At 39.1% G+C, this 13,610-nt stretch overlaps 1 protein-coding gene across 2 annotated transcripts in view; it reads right to left on the reverse strand.

Moving 5' to 3' along the window:
* LOC108707622 (retinal guanylyl cyclase 2) overlaps positions 1 to 13,610 on the reverse strand; it is a 62,690-nt gene that overhangs the window by 23,381 nt on the left and 25,699 nt on the right. For both annotated transcript variants that reach the window (XM_041582813.1, XM_041582812.1), the window contains exons 5-8: positions 12,407 to 12,491; positions 8,140 to 8,236; positions 4,621 to 4,752; positions 2,453 to 2,533 (exon numbers count right to left, since the gene is read on the reverse strand). In XM_041582813.1, the coding sequence (XP_041438747.1) occupies positions 2,453 to 2,533; positions 4,621 to 4,752; positions 8,140 to 8,236; positions 12,407 to 12,491 (395 nt within the window). The remainder of the gene's footprint in view (positions 1 to 2,452; positions 2,534 to 4,620; positions 4,753 to 8,139; positions 8,237 to 12,406; positions 12,492 to 13,610) is intronic.

A 13,610-nucleotide genomic window follows, 5' to 3' on the forward strand; every position in this document is an offset into this window, starting at 1 on the left:
CTGTGCTCTGTATATATTCTCCTTTGTGGATTTGTTCTAATAAATCAGTTCTGGTTAGTGTTTCAAGAACCACTGCCACCCAGTCTTTGGAACTTCTACTGATTATAGTTATATTGTACTCTGCCTCAACACTGTTGTTAGGGCTCACCCACCTGAGAATCTGGCAAATATGGGGTAAAGTTCTTAGTGAGAGTGAGAGACAGTGCTGCTCAATTTACTATAGCCTTACAATTCCATCTACTGCCCCTGGTAGACTCAGCTTTACCTTTTACATGGCAGTAATACTGGCTGCACAGGGGTCAGTAGTGTGTATCCATTTTGCTGTTGCCAGTCAAATTCAAGCACTGACCAAAGGGAGGGTATCATGAGGGTTGCTCTTGTGTTGCTTGTTAAAGGGATACTGTCATGGGAAAAAACATTGTTTTCAAAATGAATCAGTTAATAGTGCTGCTCCAGCAGAATTCTGCACTGAAATCCATTTCTCAAAAGAGCAAACAGATTTTTTTATATTCAATTTTGAAATCTGACATGGGGCTAGACATATTGTCAATTTCCCAGCTGCCCCAAGTCATGTGACTTGTGCTCTGATAAACTTCAATCACTCTTTACTGCTGTACTGCAAGTTTGAGTGATATCACCGCCTCCCTTTTTCCCCCAGCAGCCAAACAAAAGAACAATAGGAAGGTAACCAGATAGCAGCTCCCTAACACAAGATAACAGCTGCCTGGAAGATCTAAGAACAACACTCAATAGTAAAACCCATGTGTCACTGAGACACATTCAGTTACATTGAGAAGGAAAAACAGCAGTCTGCCAGAAAGCATTTCTCTCCTACAGTGCAGGCACAAGTCACATGACTTGGGGCAGCTGGAAAATTGACAAAATGTCTAGCCCCATGTCAGATTTCAAAATTGAATACAAAAAAAATCTGTTTGCTCGTTTGAGAAATGGATTTCAGGGCAGAATTCTGCTGGAGCAGTTCTATTAACTGATTCATTTTGAAAAAAAATTTTTTCCCATGACAGTATCCCTTTAACCATGATCATGTTTGGGTTGTCATACCATAAAACCAGGGGTCCCCAACCTTTTGTAGCTGTGAGCCACATTCAAATGTAAAGAAAGTTGGAGAGCAACACAAAACAGGCCCAGACTGGCAATCTGTGGGTTCTGGCAAATTCCAGTAGGGCTACTATAAGGTGTCATAGAAAGTCAGTATTTAGTGGGCTGATGGGGGCTGTTTGGGCCTCCTTGTGGGCTGATTGGGCCTCTGTGTACCTAAAATGCCAGGGCCTATTTTAATTCTCAGTCTGGACCTGACACAAAAGTTCCTGGGGGTGCCATATGTAGGCTATGATTGACAATTAGTAACTATTATGTGGACTGGCAGCCTACAAGAGACTCTATTTGGCAGTATATCTGTTTCTATGCAACCAAACCTTGTCTTCAAACCAGGAATGTAATGACACCTCCTTTGAGGCCACTGGGAGCAACTTCCACAAGGTTAATGAGCAACATGTTACTCCTGAGCCACTGGTTGGGGATCACTGCCATAAAACACTCTAACATAGTGATGTTTGGGCATTTCCAGGTCAAGATCCCCTTCCCCCAATAGAGGTCCAAGATATTGCCATAGTTCCAAGAATATCTTGACAGCAAATAGTTGTTCCCCAATTTTACCCCTAAAGGATCTTCAAGTTGGGCCTCCAGGATTATCTATGGAAGAAAGGCATTCCACCCAAATCTCCAAACCTCATACTAAATGGCCTTCAGGATGTTTTAGCCCATTCCAGTGGGTGAAAATTTACTAAAGGGTGAAAGTAAAAATTTGGAGTAGTTTTACCAAAATGTAAGTTTTCCCTCAACATTGCCAATCTACTAAAAGGAGAATTCAATGTGTTTTAGGGAATTAACTTCTCGGTGGTAAAATTCTCTGTACATTGCCATAAATGTACATCAGTGACTATTCTCCAATTTACTAAAAGCACAAAAAACTATTTTCAACAAGAGAAAATTCTCCAAGTTTGGGCGGACGGACTGCCATTATCCAATCTCAGCCACTTTTCAATCTCATAATCTTCATCACCTCCCCTCCATACTCCATTTTCACATTTCTCATGTCATTTCCCCACGGCGAAAATTCTCAGGGAATTTTTCCCACCACAATCGCATGGCGAACATATACTGACAAATTTTGACAGAGAATTTGCTCCAGAAGAAAATTCACCACATTTCTCTTGAAAAAGTGTACGATCTTTAGTAAATATGCAATGTGGGATGAAAATACACATATGGCGAATTGAGGAGACAAGAAGTTAGATGAGGAGTAAATTCACACTTCTGCTATTCCCCATGGAACACTTTCCACTGCCCTTAATTGAAAGTTAGTGGGTTATCTCTCATTTAGCTGGAAGTGATCCACGGCAGCCTGTGTAGCAACAATCAGAATCCTTACCTTCCTCAGGGTGCTGGTCGTGCTCTGACGCAACTCATTGTATACTCCAGGTTCAAATTTTTTCAACCAAACCCAATCTCCCTATAAAGTATAAGAAGCATAAAAGCGCCTGTTGAGAGCAGATAAGCCAACAATCCAGTTCCAATTCTCAGACTTAATTCATATTCGTTTTTTAATCTTCATTATTAATATTTTGTTCAAGTTCTCCAATATTTAGGTAATAGTCCGTCATTTAGACTATAGTCTGGCTGTTAGGGTCAATAATCATGGCTTCACTATAGGAGTTCTAATGTGGAAACAAATACAATTTTATATGAAAGCAATTCAAATTAGCCGCAAACCACAGAACTCCAATATATATTTTAAAGTAATATTGTCTGCATGTTACTAACATTGAGAAAATGCGAGTCAGCTTGCTACCAAGCAAGTTCAATGAATATTTTAGTATAGAAATTGAAAATTATTTTAGGTGACAAAAATGTACATAGTAAATTTTTCCGAAAGAGATACATTCTCAATAAGATGCCAGTTTAATTTTGAAAAAGCCTTAAAATTAAATATAAAACCTCAAATACATGAATGCTAAATTGCTGAGTGCTCTTAGTATTTGCCTTACTATTGTTTTTGTAGTTTTTGTAGTTTTTTGGTTATTAGCAATTAAGAGAAAATGAGGGTAGTAAGAAGAGGAGCGTCCTTTCATGTTGATCTGCTTAGAAAATGAAGTTAGTGATCAGAGAATGTGATATTTCTTGAGACTCTCCTCTTCTTCAATAAAGGGGTACAATTGCAAAAACGAAATTCTAATATACCGTATAAACTCGAGTATAAGCCGAGTTTTTCAGCCCCCAAAATATGCTGCAAAACTCTACCTCGGCTTATACTCGGGGCAAGCGCAAAAACGGTTGCCGGCGTCTAAGAACAGTCACCGGCGCCTAAGAATAGTCTCCGGCATCCAAGAATAGTCACCGGCGTCCAAGAATAGTCTCCAAGATTATTTGCCGGCGTCCAAGAATGGTCGCCGGCATCCATAAACGAGACGCCGGCACCTCCAATAGGAGCAGAAACCCTCAATTATTTTGTTTGAAACTTACCAGAAGCTGCTGCATTTCTCACCCTAGGCTTATACTCGAGTCAATAAGCTTTCCCAGTTTTTGGAGGTAATATTAGGTACCTCGGCTTATACTCGGGACGGCTTATACTCGAGTATATATGGTAAGCTTCATCAGTCTGAAATGACAAACTTTCTAAATACTGTATAATCAACAGAAAATGCTGTTCCATTTCTGAAAAAATCACGTTTATGTTCACAATCCTTAATTCCAGTACAAACAAAATCTAACAAAACAACTGACAGGATTTGTGGTGATTTTAATAGAGTGAGCTCTAATACATCTTCTAGGCAAAAGGAGCCCCCCTATAAGATATATTGGATCTAACTGTCAATGAAAATCTGACACCCAACTGCTGCATGAAGACAGAATGAAGAGAAGCAGATGATGAGAGGGGGACAGCGAAGTGTAACTTGAATATTTCAGAAACTTTTCAGAATTTTTAATTGATTGTATTTAGAAAATTTCTTATTTCTGTATGATGAATCTCATATTAACCTCATATTATGCCAACTGTAGCCAGACAACCAAAACGAATAGCAGGTGACATTGTTGTTTCAAATTCATTATATCAGCAGTGTAAAACTGCTAATATCTTGACAACTAGAAGAAAAAGTAGAGCGTTTTTACAGTAATGTTTCATTTCATTAATCTAATCAAGTGGAAACTGTTGAGTGACCAGATCTTCTTCAACTTGACCAGACATTTATATTGCAGATTGCACTAATCCAAATGGGTTATTTCATAGGCCATGTAATCAGATTGCAAGAATGGACTTCTAGGGCGTAATTAATCAAAGGTTGAGTTTTAGAGGTTTGTAAGTTTTTTTTATACCTTGAATTAACTTGAATCAGTGAATTCATGATGAAACAACTCAAAACTTGAATTTTTCAGTTAAATATCAACTCGACCTTTAATAATTAACCCCCCAGCTAGTGCCAAGGTCAGATAATGTCCCCCAGGCTGAAATGAAGGGAGAGGTGTAGTGTCTTTCACAATGGACACTGTTACATTTGTTTCTGATCTTTTAAAAAAGTTTTATTATGACCATTGTCTTACCTCATAAATAGCCACACTGGAGGTTTCATGACTGGCTCCTAAACTCTTTGTGGACAAAGATCGGGTTACTGATTTCAAGCTCTTACAGTCAGAAATGCTTTTGGTATCACTAATGTTGTCAATATTGAGTTTCTAGAAGAAATGAGAACATTGTCAGTACATACAATATGGACAGCAGTTCATGACCACCCTCAGAGGTGAAGGACTGTAGGATGGAAGATCTGTGGGTCTCATTGACCAGGGACTCTATCGTAAGATCAGGCAGGAGATTGTCTATTTTTTGAATCTGAGAAACCTCTAGAACCATGCACCTGAAAACATTCTCCTTGGATGAAGGACTAAGAATGAAGACCATGTCAAACATATTACTGATTCTCAGCTTGAATACCACCTTGAGTGTTCTACCTGGGTTGTCAGGTTCGACTGAGTGGCTAAACCTTTTATTTAGTAGACAGAAGCCAATGGTGAATATTTATGAAGGCATCTCCAGTGCCTAAGGCAATAGATCATTATTGTGTCTGAGTTTATGTATGATGTGGACATTAATTGGTTTTATATTCCGGAGAGGCGGTCACATATAATGCTGTTAGTAAGCAATCGCAGAGACCATAGTATGGAAGAACATTTTAGCAGTAGAAAGATATTCTAAGAGAGTGCAGCTTTATATACATCATGTTTCTAACACCCTTTACAAATCTTTGCTACGTTTTTCTTCTTCGAGACTAGAGGCAGATTTATTAAAGGTTGAATTTCGATTTCATGTGAGTTTTTTTAAACTCCTTTAAATTAGAATATACTCGAAATTCGATTGGGGGTTATTTAATAAAAAAATGTAATATCTAAAACTCGCACTACTTTTACCGACTCAAAAACTCGAATCAAATTTGAATCAATTTTGACTTAACTCGAGTTTTTTCTCCGAACAGTTACTAACAATGATAAATATATAATGTAGCTACTAATAAATACCAGTAATCTCCTTGTTCCATATTCATCTCTTTCCAAGAAAGAATCTCTTTTCTCCAGAGAGAACACAATTCAGATTATATAGGAGTAGGAAAAATGGAAGAGCAGAAGCAAGAGATAATATCTTGGACCACAATAAATGGTAATATTATGGGAGATACATGGATAAGAAGGATCCACAGTCTCTGGATTATATCTTTGTGGCACTTTATTGTACATTGTGATAAGCATAAAATATGACATTTTGGTCCCACCTGGGGGACCTTGAGAATGGTTCCGTGGTGGAACCAAAACGTTGGATTTTATTGTGTTACATTGTGATTCAGCATCAAATCTGCATTGAATCCAATGTTTTAGTCTCACCTGAGGAATTTTGAGAATGGTCCTCCAATGGGACCAAAATGTTGGATTTGCTTCTGTATCACAATGTTACACAACCAAATCTGATGTTTTGTACAATAAATGACCTTGAGAAAGCTCCCCAGGTGGGACAAATAGTTGTATTTGATGCTGGTTTTGATCTGAAAGCATAACTCCAAACATTCTGGAAATGGAAAGAGGGAAATAAATTGCCGCGCGGATCGCGGCAAACGTTTTTTGACTATGTCCCTTTTTGCATCCATACCCGCTAATTACCATGCCCATTTTACAAAATCTGCCAGGTTTTGAACGTTTGATCACATTTCCTGTAGTTTTTATGTTTTATTACAGTTTTACTAATGAACATAAATTGCACTTTCAGCTGTGAGTCTAACTTCTCCCAAGGGACAAAACTATTACAAATGTATCTTAAGTATGTATTCTGGGCTCTTCAGTGCAGAGAAATTGGGACTTTCCGGTACAAAAATTAGGACTACGGGTTGAGCTGTCAAAAGCGGGACTGTCCTGCTCAAAACGAGACAGTTGGGAGGTATGCTGAAAGGGGAACAATGAGATTGAGAATAAACTGAATGTCAAAAATGACACCGACCCATATAGGCGTAAATAAGTCCTTATATGTTATATGTATACCTTAGTGATGGGCGAATCTGAACCATTTCACTTTGCCAACAACTAGTGAAACAGCAAACAATTTGCCAAACTTGATTTTTTTTTCTTTCTCAATTTTCAACTTTTTTTTACTATCCATTAGAGTCTACGGTCCTTTTTGCCGAAGCATGACAAAATATTTAGCTCATCCCTAGAACCCGTTAGCTGGGACCCTACTCTAATGGCCACACCTGAAGCATTTAGACTTCATTCATTCTTTGATGACGACACCATACTGAGAAGTAGTTTGGCCAAACATCATCCCTCCATTGGAGATATTTTTAATATGGAACGACCACCATTTAATATCCTTTCCCAGAATGGGTGCTCAAGCAGCTCAAACCTTTTCTGGGGTATTAACAAATAAAAAAAAAAAACATGATCCAACTCTTCCTTCTGCAAGGGGAAAAATATGTTTTTTTATTAAGGTCAAAGACCATGCAACATTTCAGGCCTTTTCTTGCCCTTTATCAAAGCCTTTGACCCTAATAAAAACACTTTTTTCCCCTTGCAAAGGAAAGTGCTTCAGCGTGTTCTTTTTCAATCTTCTATCCATTAGAATTTGTAGTAGACTATTGATATTGATAATATGTTGGGTGATACGGAACCTTCCAAAGCTCAGAAACCGTAACTAAAAGTGTATTTCTGGCGATGGCCCAATACATTCTAGTGAAACAAAGACATTGGTAACGAGGGCTTAAACAAGAAACATATAATAAATACACAGAAAGGTAATTGCAGCAAGTATATGGCAAAATCAATGGCTCTTTATCTAAAAGGCTTGTTTACAATGGTAGCATTTATGCCCAGTAACTGACTTTACTTATATTTAAACCTTGTATTTTACCCTTTTTATTGTTTAATTAGCTTTATATCCAATTTAACACAATATTAAGGGTTATGGCACATGATACATTTTTACCAGGGAGAAGAATGGTCACAAAACACCTACAACCTTCATCTAAAAATGTCTTTATGTGGGAAAGGGAATTTTTGATCTTTCCATATGAGATACTTGCTAGCTGTGTATCTAGAATCCTTGCAGATGTGCTGACAGTACAGGTATGGGACCTGTTATCCAGAATGCTTGGGAACTAAGGGTTTTCAGATAACAGATCTTTCCGTAATTTGGATCTTCCTACCTTAAATCTACTAGAAAATCATGTAAACATTAAATAACCCCAATAGACTGGTTTTGCTTCCAATAAGGATTAATTATATCTTAGTTGGGATCAAGTGCAAGCTACTGTTTTATTATTACACAGAAAAAGGAAATTGTTTTTTTTAAAAATTGGAGTATTTTGATAAAATGGGAGATGGCCTTTCCATAATTTGGAGCTTTCTGGATAACAGGTTTCCGGATATCAAATCCCATACCAATTTAAGGCCTTACTGCATAAATTACCTACCTGTAGGACTTCAGCTGTCCCCATTGTACCCAGTGTAAAGGTGATGAGTCAACAAAAAATATGGCAGTTATTATTATATTTATACATTTTAGGAGAAGTGCCTGTAACATCTTACCTTCATACTCAGCTTTGGGTTTATAAACGTTAGGTTATCCAGAGACAAGAGTATCTTATTGGGCCCTTTAACCAGTTGGATCTGCAGGATGCTGTGCCTGTTAAATTAATGAAAGGGAAACAAAACCTTAGCCCTAATTAGATGGGTATCATTTAAAGGGACGCTAAACTTTAAAGGAGCTGTTCACTTTTGAATGAACTGTTAGTATGATGTAGAGAGGGATATTCTGAGACAATTTGCAATTGGTTTTCATTTTTATTATCTGTGGTTTTCGGGTTATTTAACTTTTTATTCAGCAGCTCTCCAGTTTGTAATTTCGGCCATCTAGTCGCTAGGGTCCAAATTCCCCTAGCAACTATGCACTGATTTGAATAAGAGACTGGAATAGGAGAGGCCTGAATAGAAAGATGAGGAATAAAAAGTAACAATAACAATGAAGACCAATTGAAAAGTTGCTGAGAATGGGCCATTCTATAACATATTAAAGTTAACTTTAAGGTGAACCAACCCTTTAACATAAGGAATAAAAGTGACAAACGGTCTTAGGCTTTTTCCCCAGTGGAGCTTACAGGCACACTATGATATTTCCCCACTGAATTTGTCCAATTGTCTCAAGGAATTGTAGGGAATTAGTACAAAGCCATTGCACTGAGAGATCAGGCATAGAGCCTGTGTCTATGAGCTGTTACCTAGCAACCAGCTGTTCAGTGTTCTCAGTGCAGCAGGAAGTGACACAGCAGCTAGTGAGTGGCTGGCAGGAAGAGGAAGTCACAGATACTGGCAGGTTGGCGGGTTTCCAGCCAAATCGGGCTACTAATTTAAAGCCCAGGCGGTTTTTGAAAGTACAAACTAGCCAAGGTAGATCTGGGCTACTTTTGGGCCTTTGGCTGGTTTGTTCTTTGGAAGTTTTTCTTGCCCTAATGAGCTTGTGTCTCCCAATGCATGTTGGGTAATGTAGTTTTTGTTTAATAATTTGCCAACTGCCAAGTTTAATGTAAGACTACAATACCCAGCATGCAATGGGACTGATTTGTGAAGAAGTCGGGAGTTACCAGATTTTGGGCTCTGTACCCCAGTCTCCCACATTTTCAGGTGATTTTCCTCAATTTCAGACAATTTTGGGGCAAAAATCTGCTGGCCACCAAAAATGTCTAGAGGTTGAGCTGTTTTACCAATATTTATTGAAACTGTATATGAATTAGGGCCTCATGGGACCCCTATACCTCCTGGGCCCCCCCGCTGTAGATACTCAAATTTGTCCCATTCTGCTTCATGGAAAAATTTGCAAAACAGAGAAAATTTGAAAAAGGAGTATTTTCACATATATTCATTTATTTTTAGACTTTTTTTCACTGCACATTCATTGCAGCTACTTTTGAAGTGCCTCTTGGCTAGTTTTGGGCTGGTTTTGTAGCCGACTTTGGCTGGTTTTGAAAATAAGACCTGGCAGAGACAACCACATGGTGGACAGAGAAAGAGGCCAGAGAGCTGCTGGTGGGCCCAGAGAGCTGAGAGGCTGCACCACAAGTATTCATTTGGATCTGGGTGGCACAGGGAAGCCCCATACTGTGCCTGGAGAGACAGAGAGTGTGAAAGGAATCCAGATTGGAGGAACAAACAGCAGGAGATTCCTATCTGAGCAAGGGGCTGGTAATCTCACTGTATGACTGACTGTGCTGGACTCACCTGAAGAGAACTCTAAAACATCTGAAGAGGATTTGTGAGTACAGTTAGGGACAGTACCCTAAAGAAGTGCTTGAAGATACAGAGACTGTTTTGTGGAAGGACATTAAAGGAATTTGCTTTCTTTAGTTAGCTAGATAGTTAGCGCTAGCAAGTTAGATAGTGAGGCCCTTACTTCCAACTGGTTAGGAGTGTTATGTGTACTAATTGACCATTTAATTTTAGATAAACAGTTATTCAGTTTAAAAAATACTGCATAGCTCCCAGAATTCTGGAAACAGAAAGAGGGAGAAAAAGATTTGCCGCGCGGAGTGCATTGGAATTTTTTGACCACGCCCAATTTTGTGACCACACCCACTAATTACCATGTCCATTTTACAAAATTTGTCTTAAGGGCAGAGACACACGTGTGTCTCTGCCCTTAAACTGTGAGTCTTAGTTTTTATCTTAAAACTGTAACAAAAGCATCTTAAGTATCTATTCTGGGCTCTCTGCCAAGAGCCAATTAAGTTTGAAAATCTGTATCTTTTTCTGGCTGTTCAGTGCAGGAAATGAAAGAGAAACTCAGGACATATCAGTACAAATCCGGGACTGTGGGTTGAACTGTCAAAAAAGAGATGGTCCTGCTCAAAACAGGACAGTCTGTAGGTATGATACTGTGTGTGTTTTATTACTGTATTCCTAGTGGGGCCACCCGTAGGTGCATTCCCAGATCCCACTAGGTGGAGGCACTGTGCTAGCAAGTACCAGGTACCCAGTCTCTCCCAATACCATTGCGGAGTAGCTCAGGTTTGTCCCGTGTCATCAGGTAAGCGCTACAGGTGGAGTGTGACAACGACAAAGGGATGTCGGTTACAGAATAATTATATTTTGTGCAAATTCTCTTTTACTAACTATGTCTGGAAATGTAAATATGCAAATTACAATTCAAATATTCTGTTAAGCCAACTCTTTGCAAATATATTGCAAAAATATTTATTTGCCCCTCTGGGTGGGTGCTGGTTTATATTAGGGCCATTTAGGGGCATTTAACCTGATCCCCACACTTTAGGCTCCATCCTTGGCAATACAATATAGAAGTACAATATAATGTAGGTTAATTTAAATGGCAATAAATAAAGCTGGACCAACATGCACAGAATCTTTCTATGACCCCCTCCCCCCTGACTAATTTGGCAAATCAAAAGAATCAATGTGGCCCCTTGGAACAATAAGCGGCAAATATATAATTATTAACCTGTTGCTGCATTTCCCATAGGTTTTATACAAAACTTCTGTTACTAACTGAGATTTGCACTTGCACCCCTTGTGCCCCCCGGAGTTGCAAATGACCCCTACAGTGTTGCTAAGTTTACTCATAGCCTGTACAATGAAATATGAAAAGCTGTACTAAGCACATGTATGGACCCATAGGGTTAATGTGCCCCTATGGCTTTAAATCCCTACACTTCCTGATCTCCCTAGTTGCTGGGCAGATGCCCATGTAGCTAGTTGTAATTTGCATATCCCAGTTATTGGCTAAGAGGTGTTGTGACCACTTCCTGTCACACTTGGTGTAGTGAGTGAGAAGGGTCGGAACTTCCTCTTTGACTTCTCGTTGCTGATCCAGCTGGTTGTTTCCAGGGAGCATGGGTGCAACAAGGCCCAGTTTGTCCTAGAGGGACCTGAACCATTAGAGAGAGATAAGTCGGGGAGCAGGAACCCCTTGAATGAGGCTTTGCAAAGGCCCTGCCTTAAGTGATAGAGTCCAGTGTAACTAGGGTTGCCACCTTTTGCCAAAAAAAATTCTGGCTGGTGGGGGCGGGTACAAAAAGGGGGCGTGGTGTGATGTCAAAGGGGGCATGCCATGATGTCAAAGGGGCGGGGCCACGGCGCGGCCAGGACAAGAACCGAAGGACAAGGTAAGTTTACAGGGGATTGGGGGCTGGCCGAGGGGGTCTTTTTAAGGGTATTACAAATTTACCAGCAGCTACATTGCCGGTAAATTTGTAATACCGGCCCCGGCCGTAGCAGGTGTTTTACCGGCTAGGCCGGTAAAATACCGGCCAGGTGGCAACCCTAAGTGTAACCCATGCTCTAGTATACTAGCAGGACATTAACTCCTTTGGCCTGGAGAGTCCAAAAACTTGTTACAATTCAGCAGGAACAGCCCCTAAGTTTGCTCATAGTCTGTACAGAAAGATCCCATAAAACTATGACAGCATAGTTATTCCCCTGTACTAAGCACAATTCAGCAGGAACAGCCCCTAAGTTTGCTCATAGTCTGTACAGAGAGATCCCATAAAACTATGACAGCATAGTTATTCCCCTGTACTAAGCACAATTCAGCAGGAACAGCCCCTAAGTTTGCTCATAGTCTGTACAGAAAGATCCCATAAAACTATGGCAGCATAGGTATTCCCTGTACTAAGCACAATTCAGCAGGAACAGCCCCTAAGTTTGCTCATAGTCTGTACAGAAAGATCCCATAAAACTATGGCAGTTTAGATGAATTAGAGTTGACTAAAGGGTGCCATTAAAATGCGTGACATCACAGCAGCAAATAAAAAAAAACAAAGCACATCACTTACAATTGTACCTTTACCTGATAAGATAAGAGACCACAACTCCACACAGAGCCAAAGCAAACACCAGGCCAAATATCACTATGACGATATAAGGCTCAATACCTAAAAAAAATTAAACGGGAAAAAAGGGAAAACTGTTAGCAGTAAAATTGGACTGCAGAATATATATCTATATATATCTATATCTATCTTTGACTTTAACAAAGGCTGGTACGCAGCCGAAACATTAGTTCTTTCTAATAAAGTAATTTATATTCTCATAAGTCCTGAGAGTGCGGTCTCTGCTTTGGAGGACTATATCTATATATATATATATATATATATATATATATATATATATATATATATATATATATATATATATATATATATATATATATATATATATATGTATATATATTCCTGAAGACGGCTCAAGAAGCAGAGCCGGAACGTTGAAAATAAATTTTTGATATTTTGACAAATTTGGTGCGGTTTCTTTTTTGGTTATAATTATTATTGTTTTGAACCAGCACACAGGCATTGGATGTTTATTCGCCGTGTGCACCAGTCCTAAATTGACGGTTTTATATATATAAATTTTTTCATATGGGGCCCTGCTCATCACTGGTGTAATTTACCGTCAGGGACATTGATTTACTTATGGACCAGAGGTGCAGCTATTGGGGCAATACTACTTTGGGATAGTACAACGGGATTTACGGAATAAAACAGGGATTGTAGGGCATCCTTAGTCATATTCCCACCCCTGGTCCCTATAGACCACTTACATTATCATTGTTATTAGTCTAAGTGCTTGTCCACATTGTTTCCTATAATGACCTTAAAGGATAAAGTTTCCTCCCCATAAGCTTGGCCTCTAACAGGACAGGTGGGCATGAGAGATTAGACCTGGGAACAGTGTTAAGAATCCAGTTAAAGAGATGAGGATTTTAGAAGCTACTTAGTAAAAGAGAACACAGGGAAGGAAAGATAGCCAGGGACACTGTACGAGGAATGGGAAATCCCATTGAACCAAGTATTGTTTTCTACAAATAAACTTAATATGAGCATTAAAGTCACCCCCTTGTTTACAACTTAATGTATTTGACTTAAAATGTGTGACTGTTCTCATCCCATGGTACATCTCACTTATCTGAAATGGACTGCAATGCAAGAAAACACTTTGGTTCTGTACACACAATAATGTATGTGAAGTCTTGTAGAGTTTTGAAAGTTGTG

Source organism: Xenopus laevis, chromosome 2L (assembly GCF_017654675.1).
Source record: "Xenopus laevis strain J_2021 chromosome 2L, Xenopus_laevis_v10.1, whole genome shotgun sequence".
NCBI classification, from domain to species: domain Eukaryota; kingdom Metazoa; phylum Chordata; class Amphibia; order Anura; family Pipidae; genus Xenopus; species Xenopus laevis.